This window comes from Hyperolius riggenbachi, chromosome 5, assembly GCF_040937935.1.
Source record: "Hyperolius riggenbachi isolate aHypRig1 chromosome 5, aHypRig1.pri, whole genome shotgun sequence".
In the NCBI taxonomy this organism is placed as follows: domain Eukaryota; kingdom Metazoa; phylum Chordata; class Amphibia; order Anura; family Hyperoliidae; genus Hyperolius; species Hyperolius riggenbachi.
Genome location: NC_090650.1, coordinates 207,874,361 through 207,898,270, shown reverse-complemented (window position 1 = coordinate 207,898,270; position 23,910 = coordinate 207,874,361). Strand labels below are relative to the sequence as shown.

General features: G+C 45.9%; 1 protein-coding gene across 3 annotated transcripts in view; it reads right to left on the bottom strand.

The window, feature by feature from the left end:
- Positions 1–2,075: 2,075 nt before the first annotated feature.
- Positions 2,076–23,910, bottom strand: part of EXOC3 (exocyst complex component 3) — a 93,541-nt gene continuing 71,706 nt past the window's right edge. For all 3 annotated transcript variants that reach the window (XM_068236650.1, XM_068236652.1, XM_068236651.1), the window contains exons 11-13: positions 9,012–9,173; positions 2,474–2,601; positions 2,076–2,268 (exon numbers count right to left, since the gene is read on the bottom strand). In XM_068236650.1, the coding sequence (XP_068092751.1) occupies positions 2,088–2,268; positions 2,474–2,601; positions 9,012–9,173 (471 nt within the window). In that variant the 3' untranslated portion in view covers positions 2,076–2,087. The remainder of the gene's footprint in view (positions 2,269–2,473; positions 2,602–9,011; positions 9,174–23,910) is intronic.

Below are 23,910 nucleotides of genomic sequence, written 5' to 3'. Positions count from 1 at the left end.
TACGGCGCTGCTGCGCAGCAGCGCCGTACAAATGTAAACAAAGCGGATTATTTCCGCTTGTGTTTACATTTAGCCTGCGAGCCGCCATCGGCGGCCCGCAGGCTATTCACGGAGCCCCCCGCCGTGAATTGACAGGAAGCAGCCGCTCGCGCGAGCGGCTGCTTCCTGATTAATTAGCCTGTAGCTGGCGACGCAGTACTGCGTCGCTGGTCCTGCAGCTGCCACTTTGCCGACGCACGGTATAAGCGTGCGGTCGGCAAGTGGTTAAAATGGCTATTACCCCATAACAGCTTCCTGGTCAGCACACTGTTAAACTGTAATAACGCCCACCTGAGCCATAGGGAAACATGGAAATGACCTTGCACATTCAGTTGTAACTGACAGCTGCTGATATATAACTGACAGCAACTGGTATATTTCAGTTCTGACAAAATATTGTCAGAATTGGAAGGGGTCACTGTAATAAGAAAATGGTGAACTTCTGAGAGGAAGATTAGCATGTAATATTTATTTGCAGCTACGTCATGTGTTTATTTTAAATAATTTTACTCCAGGTTCCCTTTAATGAAATTTGCTGGAAACCACGGCAACAGTATATGGCTGGGTGTACAAGACAATCATAATTTTCCTCTGTTTGTCTCTAAAGGCTCCACAAAGCATGAAGTATGATTTATTGTATCAATTTACGGTACTCCCTTACTGTTTTTATGGGTTTACTGGAATGACACATTCATTCTACACAATTAAGAACAAAAAAATGAAGCTTTCATGATGAAACTTGCAGATCTCCAAAGCAGTGGCCTGAGTAACACCAGAGCGATCACAGAAAGGTATGTGTAATACATACTTTTAGTATGCATAACACGTATGTAATACACGTGTGTATGTATACTTTCCTTTGGGAAAGTAGAGCCACACTTTAAATCTCAGAGACATACAAAGCCTGCGTATTTTGGAAGCCGCCGTGTATAGTGCCCATAGATATGAACATGCCTGGCCAAGCATTTGCAGAGAAGAAACAGGTCAGTGCAGCAGCTGGACAGCTCAGTCACTGCTGTAACTAACCCACAACCATCACATAAAGAAGATTTCAGACAAGTCTGATCAATTATTTCCCTACAGCAATTGTCACCTTACCATTTATAAATCAAACTGAATTTCAACCCAGATTAATACCGGTATATTAAAAAAAAAAACCGGTGTGCAACTATCAAGGCTGATGAGAGACATTGGCCCTCATGCACTACACATTGCAGTAAAGTTGGTGTGCACAGGCAACACAACATTACTGCATTCTAGTGCTTCAGACCCATTGACCCTTAATCCAATTGATTTTTTCCTCCTAAGTTTTCTCCCAGAATTGTTTGTCTTATGTAAAAGTTATTTTTCAGCACCTAGCAATTAAAAAGTTGGTAAAAAGTGAAAGTCAAACTTATTTTGAATATTTTTTTTTGCATGCTGGAAGCTTTAAAGGTATTTTATTGGTAAGGTTTAAACATTTCTCCTTGGAGAAAACTCAGGGCCATTATACAACATTTCATGTAAAACTCTAAAATGTACAGATTGAAGCAACCTAGAAGTCAATTATGCTTCTGCAAATCTCTGATGATTGGAGGGATCTTAAAAAGCCATCGGACAAAAGTTAATTTTGCTTCATTTAGCCTTTTTAAATTAGGTTGCTTAAAACATATCTTAACTCATTTTACTGCAGCTACAGTTACTAAAACCTCATTTATCCAAAATATATTACACAGGCTGGTGTGTTTTCTCCTGCAGCAGCAGTTGAGAGAAATAAGGAGGGCACCCCAGTGAAACCCATTTGGAAAAAATACTCGCTGGCTGTCCTGCCAATCTTCTGGCTTCAGTAAATTGGCCATGCAGAACAGCCTGTATGTTCTAGGTCAGCAATTATTCATTGCAAAGTATTATAAAACAAGTGCTGACATAACATTTCTTAGAAAACATTGTGTCATAAATGTGCCTATTTTAAGGTCCACTTAGGACCATTTTGTTTTAGATGCTGAATGATAACGGTACATTGTGAGCAAAACACAGCAAAATCAATGAGCCAAATACACGTCTAAGCCTTATTTCAGAAGTTTTGGCACACTTAAAGTTGGCATGCTTGGAACAATTATGTCTTTAAAAATCGGGGTGTAATTTGGGGTTTGCTGTCTCTGACTTTGCTCCACAGTTTCTATAATTGTTTGTTTCATCTCACGGCTGGCATCTCCTCGCATTGCTAGCAATGCTGCAATGTGATCGTCCCTGTAAAAGAAAAAAAAAAAAAAGAAAAGCTGTGAACCATTCTTACTAGAAAAATAACACAAACTACAGGCTGAAAGCCAAAAATGTGTGTTTCTTTTACCACCCTGAAAAAGCAGTATAGAAACTGCACAGTAGACTTTACAATGTGGCTATAAACCAAAGTTCCCCTCAGGAATGTTTGAAATGTAACCAACAGATAAAATACCTGAGATCTGGGTATCTGGTGACCAGAGTAGAGACTTCTAAGTAAAGGAGGGAAGGATCTGTAAGCTTTATAACCTCTGCAATATCTATAATGGTGTCACACAAGCGGTCTGTCTCCTCATTAAATCCCTAAAATGGAAAACGGCAACATTCATGTCAATGTTAAACAGTATAATAACTGTACACACAGAGAACCTTACATAGTTATTTGCGTTGAAAAAAAGACATACGTCATTCGAGTTCAAAGAGAGAAAAAAAAAAAAAGTACAACACCAGCCTGCTCCCTCACATATCCCTGTTGATCCAGAGGATGGCGAAAAACCCTTACAAGGCATGGTCCAATTAGCCCCAAAAGGGAAAAAAATTCCTTCCTGACTCCAGTTGGCAATCAGATAAAATCCCTGGATCAGCATCACTGAGCATTGCCTAGTAATTGTAGCCATGGATGTCTTGCAATGCAAGGAAAGCATCTAAGCCCCCTTTACATGCAGATATAGAATTTGTCATAACTACTTCATTTGGCAATGCATTCCACATCTTAATCACTCTTACTGTAAAGAACCCTTTCCTAAATAAACGTTTTTCCTCCATGCGCAGATCATGTCCTCTAGTCCTTTGTGAAAGCCTAGGGACAAAAAGCTCTTCCGCCAGGCTTTTATATTGCCCCCTGATGTATTTATACATATTAATTAGATCCCCTCTAAGGCATCTTTTCTCTAGACTAAATAAACCTGGTTTATCTAACCTTTCTTGGTAAGCGAGACCTTCCATCCCTCATATCAATTTTGTTGCTCGTCTCTGCACCTGCTCTAAAACTGCAATATCTTTCGTGTAATGTGGCGCCCAGAACTGAATTCCGTATTCCAGATGTGGCCTTACTAGAGAGTTAAACAAGGGCAATATTATGTTAGCATCTCAAGTTTTTATTTCCCTTTTAATGCATCCCAAAATGTTATTAGCTTTAGCTGCAGCGGCTTGGCATTGAATAGGATTATTTAGCTTTGTTGTTTATTTTGTATGGTGCTAGACCATTGGTACGACCAAAATGCATGACTTTACATTTTTCAACATTCAATTGCATCTGCCATTTATGAGCCCATATAGCCTTCCTATCCAGATCCTGTTGCAATATGTCACTATCTTCCTGAGAGTGGATGATTCTGCACAATTTTGTATCATCTGCAAAAATAGCAACATTGCTTTCTACTGTAACAAATAGATGGCTCCTGTAAACTGAATTCAATAGTTAAGAACAAAAGGGAGGAGAGACAAGCCACTCAGTAGGGCACTGCAAAAACACAACTCAGAGAGTCTCACTTGATGCTGTGGAATGATACCAGGTATCAGGCATGCTCAGGGAAAACCAGGAAGAAGAGATCCAGACCAAATTGCAGCAACAGAGGAAATGATCCGGGCACTGTCTGCACCCACCTTCACATGAGCAATATTCATGAATATTACTTTGTGTACATATTGAATGAATAAATAGATTGTAATCTGACAGTGCACAGATCATTTTGTTTGTTGCTGCAATGTGATGAGTTGCAATGTTTAGTATCATTTTGTAGTTCTGCCAAGGAGAGGAATATGTCCCATTTTACTGATCAGACTGTCTCTTACCACTTCCCATAGTGCAGTTCATTGAGCAGCGGGAGAGAGGCCTACATCTCTGGCGTTCTGGTTCACCATGAGCTTGCTGGACACTCTGTAACTTTGGGTTTATTACTGATGACAAAAGGCAACTGCCCCATGGGTTTCAATTGGAATCTAATGCAAAATTGGCCATTTTAATGCAGCAAAATTTAAAGTAAAGTAGGTGAAGTGTGCATTTCTTTTATTATTAGTTGTTGGATTTATGTAGCGCCAACATATCACGCAGTTCTGAACAATAAATAAGGTAACCTGTAACAGACAATGATAATAAGGATGACAGACATCACAATACAGGTATTAAGCAATAAGACACACAATGCCACATGAACACAATACAATACATGTGGCATTTACAGTAATCAGATCAGCATACCCCTACTTCAATGTACTAATTCTCCTGTGCTTCTAATAACAGTAATCTTTGGCGCTCTCTCCTGTCCACCATGCATCAGTGCAGTTCTCTGGGTTTATGAAAAGGAGTGATTTCCCATCGTCTTTAATTGAGCTGCTTACAGCTCTCCATTAGAAATGTGGATCTCACATTACAGGTTTGCAGATGCAAACTCTGCACACACCTGATGAGCCTACACAAAAAATGTGGTTTTGTGCTCATATTTAATAGGTCCCTTTTTCATAGTGGCTACAATTATATTTCCCATTGGCTAGAAACAATTGGTCCATTTAAAAGCTGCGTATATTAGCATACTATATTTGCATAATTCCTTGGAATTATTTGCATCTCAATGCCAATTCCTAAATCATGGTAGTTCATCATTTTACATATAAATATTTGTGTGTAGGTGGGAGGAGTTGACAACCCTGGCAGCAGAAGCTCTGGATGAAATACTGGTGTTCTTTCTGCTACAAAAATAATTTCATAACAAATAGCTTATACAGCAGGGTTTTCCTTTTCTTCAGCTTCTGTTAGGGCTCATTTCCACTATAGCGAATTCGCATGCGTTTTTCGCATGAAAATTCGCATAGCAATACAAGTGAATGGGACTGTTTCCACTTGTCAGGATTCCTTTGCGTTTTTCTGTGCAGAAAAAATTCGCATGGCAGAGCCATCAGAATTCGCATAGCGCATACCGCTATGCGAATCGCATACAATGTATTTAATAGGAAATTCGCATGAGGTTTGGGCATGCGAATTTTCATGCAAATTCGCATAGAAACAATGGAAAAGCACGCCAGCACTGCCATGGTTAAATTCGCATGCGAATTCGCATGAAAATTCGTATAGACCAGCATGCGAAATTCGCATCCGCATGCGAATTTTTATCGCGGCGATTCGCACCGCACAAGTGGAAATGCAGTCTTAGAGAGAACCCGAGGTGGGTTCTAATAATGCTATCAGCACACAGAGGCCGGGTCTTCCTATACTGCCCAACCTCTGTTGCTATACAGATTCCCCCCCCCCCCCCCGTGCTCTGCTGTGACCTCATAAATCAAACGCCGAGCTGTCGACACACAGCATGTTGCAGCCGGCTGTTTACCACTGTAAGTCTCAGTCTCTGCCGTTCCCCCGCCTCCTCTATAGCTCCGGTCCCCGCCCGCGTCCCTTCCATCCAAGCAGCGGGGAGGGAAGAGACACAGGTGGGGACCGGAGCTATAGAGGAAATGGAGGAGCAGCTGAGACTGCGCTCTGCTGTGCCCTCATAAATCACACGCCAAGCTGTCGACACACAGCGTGTCGCAGCCGGCTGTTTACCTCTGTAAGTGTCAGTCTCAGCTGCTCCTCCATTTCCAGAGGAGGCGGGGGAGCGGCAGAGACTGACACTTACAGAGGTAAACAGCCGGCTGCGACACGCTGTGTGTCGACAGCTCGGCGTTTGATTTATGAGGTCACAGCAGAGCGCGGGGGGAGGGCTTAGGGGGGGATCGGTATAGCAACAGAGGCTGGGCAGTATAGGCAGACCCAGCCTCTGTGTACTGATAACATTCTTAGAACTCACCTCGGGTTCTCTTTAAGATTGTTACATCGTTTCGTTGAAAAAAACCTCTCTAATTGTTCCTACCGGTTTAAGCTCTTTGCCATCATCAGAGATCCCTATTGACGGCAGAGAGCTGAAACCGGTTGAAGCAACTAGAGTGGGCATCTCCAGGTTTACCTGACTCTTATTGGAACTGAATAGTGGATTAAGGTGATTGTATTTTGTCTGGGTCCAGGACCCACAATGTGAGTTTTTTTTTTTTTACTTGCTTATGGCATTTGTGCCGATAAATTGTCTTTTAAGCTTTGGATACTAACCAGTGCCTCGCTCATATTTGGTTGCAGTACCACTATCTGCGTTGGAGCACTGGGTGTCTCCAGGTTTAACCATTTGATGACTAAAGTTTACTGCAAAGAGCACTGTCTGCGTGAAGGAGGACTGAATAATCTAACCAGCATAGTACATTTTTTTATGTCTAAGATTTTCCTGGTTAAAATACATTACATAAAGCTTCAAAATATTTTTAGAACTAATTTTAATAAATAGGACAAATATAAAGACAATCACATTAAACTTCCTTGAAAGAGACTCTGAAGTCTCTTAATCATCTTTTTATTATAAAATCCTGTGTAATATGATTGCCCTTTTTTCCAAATGGAGAGAAAGAAGAAAGGACTCCGGGCACCTTCCGTCCAGTGCTTTTATTGGAAGTGATGACAGACAATGTTCTGGGTACCGTATCAAAGAGATACCTCCCTCTGGTGGTCCTCAGTGGTGATGGTGCGATGGAGGTGAAGGAGACAGGGCACTAGGTGGGACTGGCGACGGCCGTTTCGCGTCTATCCAGACGCTTGGTCACACTGCGTACCACTGTACTGGGCGAGCGACATGCATCCGGCATATAGCGAGGACAAGTCCCTCCTCTTCCGGGTGCTGCGTTCACCGCTAGTGATTGGAGAAGGAGGGGAGGGTGGGAGCCGGAAGGAGCAAACGTCACGCCGTTACTACAAGACCCATAAAGCTAAGTGCTTGGGTACGCCTACAGAGGCTGAATAAGCGGCCTCATTGCGTAAGGTAGCTATAGCAACAGCAACCAATACCCGTAACATTGTGCATAGCTAGATTGGATGTGCAAATTTCCACATGCCAATCCGCAAAAGTCTGTAGTGTCGCAAGTGAGGCATTATTCCCGCCTCCTACTTGCTCACCGTTTGACATTGCCCCAAAGGCTTCCACCTAACCCATCTGTTGTAAATTGTGACTTTTAGTGACAATTAAAAACTATTGAATCTGGGAGGAATAAGTTGGACCAACACCTCTTATTTAAACATACACTGATATACATTCATAGCTTATTAATTAGTCTGTCAGCCCGGATCGCCGCCTCTCCCTGCCCCTCTCAGTCTTCCTTCACAGAGGGGCGGGGGAGAGGCGGAGATCCGCCGCTGACAGACGCGTGTAGAGGCAGAGCTGCAGCTCATAGCTCTGCCTCACACGGAAGCGTACAGGGCAGCAAAATCCACTACTTGCGGGGGAGAGGGAGGGGGGAGTTAGGGGGGGAATTTAGATATATTTCAGTGGTGGGGATGCAGCGGTTTACCGTATTTTTCGGCATATAAGATGCACGTTTTCTTCCCCAAGTCAGGGGGTTAAAAGTGGGTGCGTCTAATATGCCAAATACACAAAAAAAATTGGTGCAGAGTGTGCAGGGAAGCTCTTACCAGTCCGGCAGCCAGCTCCTCTCTTCCTCACTCCAGCCGCGATCCTCTTCTCCCTCTGCCCGTGCAGTTCTCTGATGCCGCCTCCGCTGCTAGGTCCCCTGTTCCTCCTGGCCTCCTGTAAAGAAACTAAAAACAATCATTAGTGGCATTTCCCCCTTCTCCAGCCGCGATCCTGTCACGCGATGCCACTCACGGAAAGCCGCCGCCGCCTCCTCTGCCGCCGGGTGTTCTATCCACCTGTCTTCCTACTACTTCCTCTTTACGGCACGTGCAGCCGCGTCATGCGTAACCTGGTTACGCATGACGCGGCTGAATGTGCCGTAAAGAGGAAATAGTAGGAAGACAGGAGGATGGAACACCCGGCGGTATAGCGGCAGAGGAGGCGGCAGCTTTCCGTGAGTGGCATCGCGTGACAGGATCACGGCTGGAGAAGGGGGAAATGCCACTGATTGTTTTTATTTTCGTTACAGGAGGCCAGGAGGAACAGGGGACCTAGTGGCGGAGAACTGCACGGGCAGAGGGAGAAAAGGATTGCGGCTGGAGTGAGGAAGAGAGGAGCGCGGCTGCAGGAACAGGTGTAGTATTAATGTGAAATTGTGGTGCAGTTTAGCGTTAGTGTAGTACAGTACAGTGTAGTGTAGTGTAGTGGTGTGTTCACTTTGAGTCAGTGCATTGCAGTGTAGTAAAGAGTATTGAAGTGATGTGTTGTGTTAGTGCAGCGTAGTGTAGCATAGTGTATTAATATGTTGTGTTGTGTAGTGTTTTATATTGTATTGCTGTGTAGCTTAGTTGTTAGGGTAGCAGGCATTAGTGAATTATATATGGGCAGTGTAGTGTAGATAGAGTAGCTTAGACAGTTTTAGGGCGTAAAAGTTCCATAAGACGCCTCTGCAATATAGACCTACCTAGGTTTAGTTTATTATTTTTTTTCCTTATTTTTGCCCTCTAAACCAAGGTGCGTCTTATATGCCGGAGCGTCTTATATGCCGAAAAATACGGTAGGTAGGGCTATCATATTGCACAGGATTTTATAATAAAAAGATGATTTTTAAGAGACTTCAGTGTCTCTTTACAATAATAACCAGTTTGTTTGTGAACTAATATCTACCAGTTAATTCCTACTAACTGTAAATTCTATTCCTACCTTCCTGTGAGTAGAGATTGGTGTGTAACAAATAATCAAGTGGTCAATTCTATGAACATACAGGATTATTATCAAAATAACACTCACAGAAGTAAGGCGCCTGAATAGAAATTTGAACTGTTCTGCTTCCTTAATCATACGTTCTGCACCTTCTTTGCGCTCTTCTGCATTTCTGAAACAAATCCGTCTCTGCATTATTGCCTTAAGGTACTCGGTCACCACCTTCCTATGAGCTTTGATTGTCATTTTCTGGAAAAATAAAACACAAAAGCACTATGAACATTGGATATGAGCATTAAGGATAGCTATTAAACCATGACACAGGCCTAAGAACACATTCAGGAGGGGGACTGCTGAAGCAGACTGACACAGGGCTAAGGACACAGGAATTAGGGTGACAGGAAAGGCAGTGTGACACAGGCAAAAGGGTGATGGGTGAGGTAGAGTGACATAAAGCTAAAAACACAGGCAATGGACTGCCAAGTGAGGCATGCTGAAACAGTGTTAAAGACACAGACAACAGGGTGAAAGTGACAGGTAACACAAGGGGACATAAGCAAAGGGTGACAGATGAAGAAGACTGAAGACCTGTACAGTACACATGTTCCCAAGAAGATCGGCCGGCGGGGATCAGTACACAATCCCTTTCATGACATTGCAGTGCCGAGGCTGTAGGCTAGCGACATATCCTGTTGCTATGCGGAGGGCGATGGAGCAGCACGGTGGTGACATCACATGGTGAGCGAGGTAAGTGATCCACCAGATCAAGAGGGGTCAGGGGCTCACACAGTAGATTCTTGGCAGAGGCAGTCATTATCTATAGCAGGGGTCCCCAACCTTTTCCGGCCCGGGGACCACTTACTGACCAAATTTTTCTCCGAGGCCCGGGGGGGGGGGGGGGGGGGGGGGGGGGGGGTCGGTGTTTGCGCGCGCGACCTAGTGGACAGTGTCGTGCGCAGCGGGTTACGGGGGGAGCAGCTGGGGTGCGGCAGCATAGCTAGCATAGTTGCCTCAGTATAGGGAGTTTAGTTGCCCCAGTATGGCTAGTATAGTTGCCCCAGTATGGCTATTATAGTTACCCCAGTGTAGCTAGTATAGTGCCCCAGTATAGCTAGTATAGTCCCAGTATGGGTCGGTAGTGCCCCAGGATGGCTAGTATAGTGCCCAGCATGGCTAGTATAGTGCCCCAGCATGGCTAGTATAGTGCCCAGCATGGCTAGTATAGTGCCCAGCATGGCTAGTATAGTGCCCAGCATGGCTAGTATAGTGCCCAGCTATAGCTAGTATAGTGCCCAGCTATAGCTAGTATAGTGCCCAGCTATAGCTAGTATAGTGCCCAGCTATAGCTAGTATAGTGCCCAGCATGGCTAGTATAGTGCCCAGCTATGGCTAGTATAGTGCCCAGCATGGCTAGTATAGTGCCCAGCATGGCTAGTATAGTGCCCAGCATGGCTAGTATAGTGCCCAGCTATAGCTAGTATAGTGCCCAGCATGGCTAGTATAGTGCCCAGCTATAGCTAGTATAGTACCCAGCATGGCTAGTATAGTGCCCAGCTATGGCTAGTATAGTGCCCAGCTATAGCTAGTATAGTGCCCAGCATGGCTAGTATAGTGCCCAGCTATAGCTAGTATAGTGCCCAGCATGGCTAGTATAGTGCCCAGCATGGCTAGTATAGTGCCCAGCATGGCTAGTATAGTGCCCAGCATGGCTAGTATAGTGCCCAGCATGGCTAGTATAGTGCCCAGCATGGCTAGTATAGTGCCCAGCTATAGCTAGTATAGTGCCCAGCATGGCTAGTATAGTGCCCAGTATCTGTAGGTGGTGCCGCCGCTTCTGTTACCTTATGTGCGGGCGGCCGCTTCCGGATTTCCCCATGCGCCGCTCTCCTTCATGCATGATGAAGTACTATCTCCTCCTATAACAGCAGCGCGTCTTGCGTCTGCTGTAAGGAGGGAAGGAGGCGGGGCAGCGGCTTCCTGTAGCGGCGATATGCATCGCCGCTACCATGGGAACCGCTGCCCCGCCTCCTTCCCTCCTTACAGCAGACACAAGACGCGCTGCTGTTCTAGGAGGAGATAGTACTGCATGAATGAGAGCGGCGCATGGGGAATCCGGAAGCGGCCGCCCGCTCATAAAGTAACAGAAGCGGCGGCCGCGAGTGGGAGGGGCAAGATGACAGACCCGCCGCGGCCCAGCTGGAAACTGCCAACGGACCGGCAGTGGGCCGCGGCCCGGTGGTTGGGGACCCCTGATCTATAGTATTTACTGAGCTTAAAGCGATCCTGAGCCGAAGTTCAGGATCAAAATCAGATACTCACCTTAGAGGAAACCTCAGGATTTTATTAACTCTTCCATCGCTACTCAGATGTCCTCCGTTGCTCAACGTGGCTGCTCTCCAGATCACAGCCCGGGGGGGCCGCGCTCAGCGACAGGGAACACTAGAATACAGAGGGAAGCCTCAATAGTATATTGAGATGCCCATCTCTTTAGGTAAGTATCTAATTTTGTATATAAGCTTCGGCTCAGGTATACTTTAACAAAGAGCTGATGACACAAGCAGCAGGGTGACAGATGAGGTTAATGACAGAGGTATAAGGACACAGGAGCTTGACAAATAAAGCAGACTGACACAGAGCTAAGGATATAGGCAGCAAGGTGACCAATGAGACAGACTGACAGAAACATACTCAATTTCTGTGTTCTTTGCTTTCTATGATAGACACTGATAAAATAAGAAAAATAACCAAACAAGATGAAATGTAAGCACCCAAAGAAAACTAAAACTTGCTTTAAAATGGATACACATCGGCCTACCTTGAATAAGATCAGATCTGGCGTTCACCAAAAACTCCATTTATTCAGCACAATACGTTTTATGTGCTTTCATTGAAATTTCTTAGGTCAATAAATAGTGACTTTAGGCCAGTGAAGTTAAGTGAGGCACTTTTGCTTCACTTTGGCCTTCAGGCACTATTTATTGATGTTGATGTTAGTAAAAGTTCACAATAAGCGTTGTCTTGTGTGCTGAACATATCATTTCGGTGAATACCTACCTGGTGTGAGCTTGCTGGAGGTAGGCTACAATTGAACACAGTTAAAATGAATCAGAATCAGAATCAGAATTCGTTTATTTCGACAAGCACGGTTGCACCGTGCCCGGAATTAGGTTTGGCACGTTGATTGGGAAGAAAGAGTTGTACAAACAGACAGGAATAAAAACAGCATAACAAGAATGCAGCAGAACAATACAACAGATACAGGAGTAATATAACATTTGCAGTAGGTCAGTTGCAGGTCTAGCAGGGACAGCAGCGTGTAGCAGAAGATAATTCTAGTACGACCTAGGCAAGGCAGTAAACAGAGCGGCCGCAGACGAAGTCAGATATTAGTCCGGTAGATGGCTATAGGGGCGGTCAGCGGAATGGGCAGAGTTCAAGACTCTGACGGCCATGGGGAAAAAAGTGTTCATACGCCTAGTAGTCTTAGCAGGGATGGACCGAAACCTCCGGCCCAGTTTGAGTCGAGTGAAAAGACTGTGGCCAGGGTGAGAGAGGGGTCGCCCACAATTTTCATTGCTCTATTTCGCAGTCTAGTGTTATAGATGAGATCTAGAGGGGGAAGAGGTTTCCCAATAATCCTCTCTGCTGAGCTGATGACCCTCTGGAGTTTGTATCTGTCGCTGGCGGTGCAGCTAGCGAACCAGACCAGGATGGATGAGCAGAGGACTGACTTAATCGTAGCAGAGTAGAAGGACCTCAGAAGATCATGGGCCATGCCAAACTTCCTAAGTTGGCGAAGGAAGAAGAGTCTTTGCTGTGCCTTCTTCTGAGTCATGGTAGCGTTTGCCCTCCAGGTCAGGTCAGCAGAGATGGTTGTACCCAGGAGGCGGACGTTGGGAACCCTAGCGACCTCGATATATATCGGAGGGGGGGTTACTGGCATTCTTCCTGAAATCAATGACCATCTCCACGGTTTTGGCTGTGTTAAGAACTAGCCTATTCTCTCTACACCAATTGCAGATTCTGTCTACCTCCTTGCGGTAAGCCTTCTCGTCGTTCTTACTAATAAGGCCAATGATTGTGGTATCGTACGCAAATTTGATGATTTTGACAGAGTCAGGTGTGGATGTGCAGTTATTCGTGTATAGAGAGCACAGAAATGGTGACAGGACGCAGCCCTGAGGGGCTCCCATGTTTGTCGCTCTGGGTCTGGAGGATATGTCGCCCAGCTTAACCACCTGGGACCTGTTCGAGAGAAAGTCTGTGATCCAGAGACGGAGGGTTGGATGTACTTTGAGCTCCGTGAGATTGTCGTGCAGAATACGGGGGCAGAAGGTATTAAAAGCCGAGCTGAAGTCCAGCAGAAGAACTCTAGCATATGAGTTTGGCCTGTCGAGGTGGTTAGTGATAAACTCCAGGCAGATGTTGATAGTGTCGTCAGTGGACCTGTTTGCTCTGTACGCAAACTGGAGAGGGTCCAGTTGGTCCAGAGTAACATTCTTGAGCAGCAACAGTACCGCTCTTTCAAAGGTCTTCATGACCACCGATGTTAGGGCAACGGGCCTGAAGTTGTTTAGGTCAGAAACCCCTTGCTTTTTCGGTATGGGGATGATGATGGATTCCTTGAAGCAAGTAGGGACTTTCCCTTCGGTGAGGGACCTGGCGAAGATAGAGGTCAGGACGGGGGCCAGCTGACGTGCGCAGGACTTCAGACATGCAGGTGACACGCAATCAGGGCCAGATGCTTTCCTGGCATTCAAGGAAGACAAGAGGTGCAGAACAACGTCCTCAGATACTGTCAAGGGGGGGGGCATGTGCTCGAGCTAGGTTCAATGCTCTTATAGGCAGAGGGGGGGGGGGGGGGGGAATAAGGAGTAGACGGTGCCCCAGAGGTGCCCGGAACCTCAAACCTGCAATAAAAGTTACTGAGTTCCTCAGCTAGCTCGGAGCAAGGGGTAGCCTGTTGCGGAAGAGGCTTGTAGCTGGTGGCAGCCTTCAGGCCCTTCCAGACAGCCCGAGGGTTGTTTGAGCGGAGATTGTTCTGAATTCTTTCAGTGTGTGACCGTTTAGCGGCACGGAGTTCCCTGTTGAGGGAGTTCCTTGCCGTTCTGTAGTCCTCCAGGGAGCCACACCTGTGAGCTGCTTCCTTGTGACTCCGCAGTTGGCACAACTTGTTTGAGAACCACGGTTTGTTGTTGGGGTAAATCTTGAAGGACTTGGTGCGTACACAGGATTCCTCACAGAAGCTGATATAGGATGAGACAGTATCAGCCCACTCATCTAAGTCGGTGATTCTAGCGCCTTCCAGTCCGTACAGTCAAAACACGCCTGGAGTTGGAGTTTGGCTTCATTTGACCACACTTTGGTGGACCTCAGGACCGGTTTCGCTGACTCAAGGCACCGTCTATAGGTAGGAACCAGATGGATGAGGCAGTGGTCAGAGGAACCGAGAGCTGCCCACGAGGCAGCCTTGTAAGCGTCCTTTAGAGGTGTATAGCAGTGGTCTAAAGTACTGGAGCTCCTGGTGGGGCAGTCCACGTGCTGGAGGTAGCGTGGGAGCTCATGCCGGAGGTTGGCTTTGTTGAAGTCACCCATAATGATAAACAGAGAGTCTGGAAGGGACGTCTCCCACTGTGTGATGGTGTCACTAAGGTCACGCTGAGCAATTTTAACATCAACGTCAGGTGGAATATACACGCCCCCGAGGACGTAGGAGGTGAACTCTCTGGGCGAGTATGAAGGCCTGAAATTAATGAGTAGTAGTTCGAGGTTGGGGGTGTTTGGGCTCCATGCGGAGCTGACATAGAAACAGATGCCCCCACCTTTCTTTTTCTCTGAGAGGGTGGGATCGCGGTCCGCACTTATAATGCTGAAGCCCGGGAGGAGGGCATTGTCTGGAATGTCCTCCTGCAGCCACGTTTCCGTGAAGCAGATGACTGGGGGATTTTGGCCGAGCTCCCTCTTGTTGCTAAGAAGGCGAAGTTCGTCCAACTTGTTAGGGAGGGAGCGGACATTTGCCAGGAGGGTTGAGGGAATGGCTGAGCGCAGGCCCCTTTTCCTCAACCTCACAAGAGCTCCTGCGCGGCAACCCCTGCGCCGCTGACCTGAACGGACTGGTGGGTCAGAGCTGGTGAGTTTTTGGACGTGGCTCCAGACAGAGTTGTGGAGGAGACCACCATCAGGGATGAAGGAGCTGCAGGATTCCCAGAGGGTGAGTTGCAGCCTGGTGTAGGTAGTGCGGGGCATGAGGTGTGGTGAAGGGGGGGAGTGGGCAGCCATTTCGATGTGAGTATGCAGTATAGCATCGGTGAGGCCTCCAGCAGACAGAGAGGGCAGCAGGCAGGCAGCTATCCCGGTGCTCGCAGCAGGCAGGCAGGGTAGCAGAGAGGGCAGCAGGCGGGCAATGGTCACCCTACAAACAGCTAATAGAAGAGTAGCAGCAGAGTACCTTAGCGATCCTGGGGACATGTGACGACCAGATGGGGGCCCATTTGCCCAGGAGCTCAGCCAGGTGATGGCAGACCGGCAGCAGCGGGATCCTGGGGGAGAGGGCAGCAGGTAGCACATCAACAAGGAAAGGAGGGTGTAGTATCCACGTGGTGCAGGAGTAGACAGGGTGCAGCCCTAGGCCGCATCAGGCCTGCATCTCCGTGTATGGTGGGGGGTAAAGGGTCCCTGAGTTCTGAGGTGTGGCTGGCAGGCACTGGGTGCCACTCTTAGGACCAGGGTGCAGCTGGAGGGTGGCAGGTGAGACCCTACGTGCAGCTGGCAGACAGCGGGCGACCTTCTGGCATGTGATGGAGCCAGCTGGATCGAGCAGGAGGCAGCGGCACTTCAGTGTGCGAGGACGTTTGCAGGATGGGCTGTAGTTAGCCGGCAGTGCGGTCTTCTTCCTGCAAGTGGGTTGCTGGGGTGTCGCTGTCCCGGTACCCTTGGCAACGGCTGCGGGGAGATGCAAAGGGCCGGCTTCGGTAGGGGCCACCCACGTGGTGAGCACGTGGTGGCTGGAGTCAGCAGCAGCGGCCGTGGAGGGACCGGGATTACAGAGCGGAACCTTGCTGGCAGCGATGGAGTGCGGAGGACAGCGGCTCCCACCTGGGGCAGAAGGTGGAAACTCGGCCAGGCAGGCTGTGTGGGAGCAGCTGACACTGGAGGCAGGGGGGCCGTGGTACCGGCAGCGGAGTCGGGCTGGAGGTAGCAGGCAGAGGAGTCGGGCTGGAGGTAGCAGGCAGAGGAGTCGGGCTGGAGGGCAGCAGCCACAACCGGAGGCGGAGGGGGCCGTGTTGCAGACGAGGCGCCGGTGCGTTAGATCCAGGCTGGAGGAGCCGTTCCCCGTGGTGACCCGCGGTGGAGGAAGAATATGCGAGTCCTCTGTGTCCTTGAGGCTGATCGGGACTCGACTCGTCTGGGAGATACCTTCTCTCTGCGGTAGGTGGACACTTAGCTGACAAGCTAACTAAAACTAAACTAGGTAAACTAAGTAAACTACGCTAACTAAATGCTAATGTACTAAAACAAGTAGAAAGTTCAGGAGCCATGTGCCGAGGCAGCCGTCGGTGGCGCCATCTTGATTGGATCCGAGATAAACTTTTACTCATTGCATAATTGTGTTCCTTTCATATAGTTCATAGGGCATTCCTCAAGCCAAATACTTTTTTTGTTTTGTTTTAATACACTAATTCCCTATAAACTAAACAAGCCTCGCCCACAGCTTTTCACAGTGCCTTGGCACTGTAGCAAGGGCTTATGGGAGCTCAGTCTGGGCAGGAGGAGGTTACTAGCCGTTGATTTCTGAGGCATAGGGGAGGAGAGGGGGCTGAATTTACACACAGGCAAGCTGATAGCATCTCCAGCCCTCAGCCTGTGACAATGTGACAAACAGAACACGGCTGCCCTCATTGTATCACAGGAATAAATAATCAAACTTTTGAAGCGGTTTGCAGCTAGATATGCTGTTTAACCATTTAAGGACCGCAGTGATTGAAATCTACGCCCTGTTTTGGTGGGCTTTTGGCTGGCAGGGCGTAGATTTCAATCACTGTCCGCAGCGCGCATCCGCCGTCTCCGCCGCTACCCGCCGATCGCGCCGCTCAAACCCGACGATTCTCGCCGCATCTCACAGGCCCTGCCTGTCTCTATGACGGCAGAGTCATGTGAGCCGGTCAGGAGCCGATTTCATTGGCCCCTGGCCCTGTCTTTCAATGTAAGCTGTTCCCATTGGCTTACATTGAAAAACAGGGTCAGGAGCCAATGAAAGCGGCTCCTGACCGGCTCACATGACTCTGCTGTCATAGAGACAGGCAGAGTCTATGTCCTGGGGGTCCCGGCGAGCGGCGATGACGGCGGTTGCGACGGGTATGTGCTGCGTTTTGTCGGGATTCTGTCGGGATTGGACCAGCGGTCTCTGGTCCTTAAGTGCCCAGAGACCACTGGTCCTTAAGTGGTTAAACTATCTAAACTTTAGATATGATATTCAGACAAGTTACTTGTTATAGTTAGTTTTTCATCTCGAATCCGCTTTAACATGAAGTTAGAGGAGTACAGAGGCTGCCATCTTCATTCCTTTATAAACAATGCTAGTTGTCATGTTGAGCATTTGGCTTACTGTATATTCCTGCGTATAAGACTACTTTTTAACCCCTGAAAATCTTCTGAAAAGTTGGGGGTCGTCTTATACGCCGGGTGTCATTGATGCGGGGTGATACGCCCTATCCTGTTACCGCCTCTCAGATCTCCCTGCTGAGGGAGCGCAATCTATTCTTCCATACCGCTCTGATAAACAGGTAGACAAGGAGAGCTGACCAGTCTACTTAAGGAGAGATGACCAATGCAACAAGTCAATTGACGATATACTGTTATATACTGGGTAACACATACAGTACAGCACCAGTATCTGTTCATACATAGCACCAGTACATGATTTTTTTATTTTTATTTTAATTTGGTGTGCGTTGGAATAGGGGTAGTCTTATACGGCGAGGATATCTCAAACTCTATATTTTAACTGGAAAAGTTGGGGGGTCGTCTTATACGCCCAGTCGTCTTATACGCCGGAATATACGGTAAGTGGTTTTGAATCACACAACTGCAACAAGCATGCAGCCCATATACTCAGGAGTCAAAGCATCAGATCTGCATACCTGTTCTGGGCCAGGGAGCATCAGCACAGATGTCAGGAAACTGGCATTGTGTATTAGAGAATGAAGATGACAGCCTCTACATTCCTCTCACTTCAGGTTCCCTTTAAGTTGTTTCCAATCATTTAGTCTCCTCTGAGCACTAGGGATGATCGATATGCAAATTTTTATGCAAATATATGCAGTTTGAAAATGCACCAATCGGTTTCAACCTGGGTTTAAACTGATTGGTCCATTTTCAAACGGCATATATTTGCATAAAGTATGTGCATAAATTAGCATCAACACGGAAATATTTGCATCCCATTGATCATCCCTACTGGGCACCTCCTATTGTACTTACCTATTAAACTACACCTGAACAGAGAGATGTGGAGACTGTAAAATGCATTTCTTTTAAACAATGCAGATTGCCTGGCTGTACTCCTGAGCCAGTCTCTAATTCTTGTAGCCATAGACCCTGAACAAGCATGCAGATCAGGCATTTCTGATTAGCTAGCTGCATACTTGTTTCAGGTGTGAGATTCAGACACTACTGCAGCCAAAGAGATCAATGGCAGCCACCATATCCCTCTAACTGCAGGTGTACTTTAAATTATGACTGTTGTGAGGTTTGATGTTTTATGTTATCATAGATTTCATTTTTCTTAAAAGGCACCATATCTGAGAACAGATTTAGACATTTGAGTGCAGAGTGCAGACAAACATTCCCCACATGCACTGTTAGTAGCTCCTTGCCTTGCAACCTGGACTCGTCAGCACCCCATTTTTTATTTTTTTTTGCATTTACCGACAATATCCAACAGTGTCTCTTGTGTTTTTTCTTTTCTTATGGCAAGACATAGTCACACAGTGCCCTGGTGAAGAATCTCAGCTTTAGTACCATGAGCCCCTTTCATTCCTTGCATGTTCCTGAATTCCTGGCTCCCAGAGACTAGCAGTGGGGAGAAGGCCAAGATTTATCCTATCTACCAATAGAAACAAGTATATTGGTGTGCTTAACCACTTAAGGACCAACATATAAAATGGCCTTAACCCTCCTGGCGGTTTGTCAAAATCCGCCAGGGGGCAGCAAATACGTTTAAAAAAAAAAAAAAAAAAAATTTCATGTAGCGAGACGAGGTCTCGCTACATGATAGCCCCAGCCCCTCCGATCGCCGCCGGCGATCAAGAGATCCCGTTCAAAGAACGGGATCTCTTGGAGGGCGGGATCTCGTCACCGACGTCAAAGGGGACTCCGATCCACCCCACGGCGCTGCCTGGCACTGATTGGCCAGGCAGCGCACGAGGTCTGGGGGGGGGCGGCTGCGCGTATAGCGGCGGATCGGCGGGTAGCGGCGGCGATCGGGCACTGCACGCAGCTTGCAAATCGTCCCAGCGAGGCCTGAGCGGTGCCTCCCGGCGGCATAGCACGTGCTCAGCACGGGCTTACCGCCAGGGAGGTTAAGGACCAGAGCATTTTTTCTGGTTTTGACATGCTTTGTTTGAGTTTAGATATTTCAGTAAATTTTTGGTCTATCCAAACAAATGTGATATTGTTTTTTTCAGAACAAATAGGGGTTTTTATCTATACCACTTAATTATATTGATAATGGAATTTTATATGTTTTTTAAGAGAATTTATGCTAGAAAAAAGTAAAAAAAAATGTATATTGTCTGAAATTTTCAACCAAAAATATGTATACAGTGGAGGAAATAATTATTTGACCCCTCACTGATTTTGTAAGTTTGTCCAATGACAAAGAAATGAAAAGTCTCAGAACAGTATCATTTCAATGGTAGGTTTATTTTAACAGTGGCAGATAGCACATCAAAAGGAAAATCAAAAAAATAACCTTAAATAAAAGATAGCAACTGATTTGCATTTCATTGAGTGAAATAAGTTTTTGAACCCTCTAACAATAAAAGACTTAATACTTACTGGAAAAACCCTTGTTTGCAAGCACAGAGGTCAAACGTTTCTTGTAATTGATGACCAAGTTTGTACACATTTTAGGAGGAATGTTGGTCCACTCCTCTTTGCAAATAATCTCTAAATCCCTAAGGTTTAGAGGCTGTCTCTGTGCAACTCTGAGCTTGAGCTCCCTCCATAGGTTTTCTATTGGATTAAGGTCCGGAGACTGACTAGGCCACTCCATGATCTTAATGTGCTTCTTCTTGAGCCACTCCTTTGTTGCCTTTGCTGTATGTTTTGGGTCATTGTCGTGCTGGAACACCCATCCACGACCCATTTTCAGTTTCCTGGCAGAGGGAAGGAGGTTGTCGTTCAGGATTTCACGATACATGGCTCCGTCCATTTTCCCGTTAATGCGATTAAGTTGTCCTGTGCCCTTAGCAGAAAAACACCTCCAAAGCAAAATGTATCCACCCCCATGCTTGACGGTGGGGACGGTGTTTTGGGGGTCATAGGCAGCATTTTTCTTCCTCCAAACACAGCGAGTTGAGTTAATGCCAAAGAGCTCTATTTTGGTCTCATCAGACCACAGCACCTTCTCCCAGTCACTCACAGAATCATTCAGGTGTTCATTGGCAAACTTCAGACGGGCCTGCACATGTGCCTTCTTGAGCAGGGGGACCTTGCGAGCCCTGCAGAATTTTAATCCATTGCGGTGTAATGTGTTTCCAATGGTTTTCTTGGTGACTGTGGTCCCTGCTAATTTGAGGTCATTCACTAACTCCTCCCGTGTAGTTCTAGGATGCTTTTTCACCTTTCTCAGAACCATTGACACCCCACGAGGTGAGATCTTGCGTGGAGCCCCAGAGCGAGGTCGATTGATGGTCATTTTGTGCTCCTTCCATTTTCGAACAATCGCACCAACAGTTGTCAGCTTCTCTCCCAGCTTCTTGCTAATGGTTTTGTAGCCCATTCCAGCTTTGTGCAGGTCTACAATTTTGTCTCTGACATTCTTGGACAGCTCTTTGGTCTTTCCCATGTTGGAGAGTTTGAAGTCTGCTTGATTGATTGATTCTGTGGACAGGTGTCTTTTATACAGGTGACTAGTTAAGACAGGTGTCCTTAATGAGGGTGACTAATTGAGTAGAAGTGTCTAACCACTCTGTGGGAGCCAGAACTCTTAATGGTTGGTAGGGGTTCAAAAACTTATTTCACTCAATGAAATGCAAATCAGTTGCTATCTTTTATTTAAGGTTATTTTTTCGATTTTCCTTTTGATGTGCTATCGGCCGCTGTTAAAATAAACCTACCATTGAAATGATACTGTTCTGAGACTTTTCATTTCTTTGTCATTGGACAAACTTACAAAATCAGTGAGGGGTCAAATAATTATTTCCTCCACTGTATATCTTGAATTAAAACAAATTCTTTTCAAAATGTATTCTGCCATATGTTTCTAATATAGATGTGCAAAAAAAATGAAAGCTATTTACATCTTTGGTACATTGTAGGGACTGTGAAAAAAAGTGTAATTTTGCTTTTCAGTGAACAAAATCTACAATGCTTGTTTTCTGCGTTGTACATCACTTCTCTGAAGCACTAAGTCACTGAAATAGTAAAATTCCCACCACAATGACCCCATTCTGTAAACTAAACCTCCTGAGGTATCCATCGATGGGGGCATTGGTGATTTTGACTGCACAGATTATTGGTGGAAATTGATGGAATGTATAAGGACCAAAAGAAAAAATCTTTTTTTTATTTAGACATGTCAGTTTTTTCTGTTTTTTGACAGACATGCTTTGAAGTATTGTAGAAATTCACCCCAAAAATGATTCAGTAATTCCTTCTGAATAAAACGATACCAAATATGTGTGGCTAGACTATTGCTTTAGTCCAATACAGAGCTTAGAAGAAGTAGTCAATTATTGAACCTTCAAAGACCATAAATCACATGCTTGCATTTCCCAGCACAGCCCGCTTTTGATGAAGTCTGAGGTAAAAAGTCTGTCAAATTCCCGCCAAAATGACCCCATTCTGTAAACTAGGCCTCCTGAGGTATCCATCGATGGGGGCATTGTTGATTTTGACTGCACAGATTATTGGTGGAAATTGATGGAATGTATAACGACAAAAAGAAAAAATCATTTTTTTATTTAGACATGTCAGTTTTTCTGTTTTGTGACAGACATGCTTTGAAGTATTGTAGAAATTCACCCCACAAATGATTCAGTAATTCCTTGTGAATAAAACGATACCACATATGTGTGGCTAGACTATTGCTTTCGTCCAATACAGTGCTTAGAAGAAGTAGTCAATTATTGAACCTTCAAAGACCATAAATCACACGCTTGCATTTCCCAGCACAGCCCGCTTTTGATGAAGTCTGAGGTAAAGAGTTTGTCAAATTCTGTAAAATAGACCCCCTGAGGTATTCATCAATGGGGGCATTGATGATTTTGACTGCACAGATTATTGGTGGAAATTGAATAAAATAAATGAATTTTTCTTTTTGTCCTTATACATTCCATCAATTTCCACCAATAATATGTGCTGTCAAAATCATCAATGCCCCCACGGATGGATACTTCAGGGGGTCTAGTTTACAAAATGGGCCATTTCGGTGGGAATTTGACTGACTTTTTACCTCAGACTTAATTGAAAGCGGGCTGTGCTGGAAATTGCAAACGTGTGATTTATGGTCTTTGAAGGTTCAATAATTGACAACTTCTTCTCAGCACTGCTTTGGACTAAAGCAATATCTAGCCACGCATATGTGGTATCGTTTTATTCAGAAGGAATTACTGAATCATTTGTGGGGTGAATGCCTACAATACTTCAATTTGAATGGAATGTTTGGGAAGAAAAAATAAATGTAGCAATTTTTTGGGGGCGGGGGGATTCAGTTGCTCCTTCTGTATAAAATTATATCGCCTATGTGTGGCTACTGGCGCTTTGTGTACCATAAATTTGAAGGACAATCCAAGTTAAAAATTTAGGCAGGTGTGGTACACTTTGAAACAGTCTTTTAAACAAAGTCCTGGTTTTTCGGGACATTCGGGGCAATGGTATCGTGTATCCGTCCTTATTTTTTGTTTAGTGCAGACCCTACACTTTTTCTGGGGGTATTGCTTTTTCCCCGTCTGTGGTATAATTTCTGGAACATGATATCCAGAAAGTCTCTCGACTGAATCAAATCTTCTGCCAGGGTGAGTTGCAGCTTTGGAAATGAGAGATTCAGAGATTTCCTCCTGGAATTCTAAATTGCTGAGAGGGTTGTTTGACATTTTGTACAATACATAGCTGTTGTAAATTCCCAACTGCAGCAAGTAAGCCTAATTTTTTATACCAATATCTGATTTTGCGTGCAGCCAGGTACGGCTTCATTGCCGCGTCATTGCGTTCTACACCACCCATATATTGGCTGTACTCATGAACACATTTAGGTTTCTTTTGTGCCCCAGTCCTGGGTGTTATGCTTTCAGGAGTATGTATGATTGAAAGCATATATACGTCCCTTTTTCCCCTGTACTTCAGAGCCAGCATCTCTTCACTGCGTAGACCCTCAGATTCATCAGGTTTGAGGCGCTTGTTGACAAGGCTCTGAGGGAAGCCTTTGCGGTTGGATCTGATGGTACCGCAAGCTGGCGTGTTCTCTCTCGCTAAATGTTTGAATAGTGGGATGCTGGTGTAATAGTTGTCTAGGTACAGGTTGTATCCTTTGTTCAGGAGAGGGTGAATCAGATCCCAGACAACTTTACCATTTGTGCCTACATAAGGTGGGCACCCAGGTGGATCCAGCTGGCTGTCTTTTCCCTCGTACATTCGGAAAGCGCATGTAAAGCCAGTGCTGCTTTCACAAAGCTTATAAATTTTTATGCTGTATCTGGCACGCTTGGAAGGGATGTATTGCTTTATCCTAAGTCTTTTTTTGCGATAAGTAGTCAATTAGGGG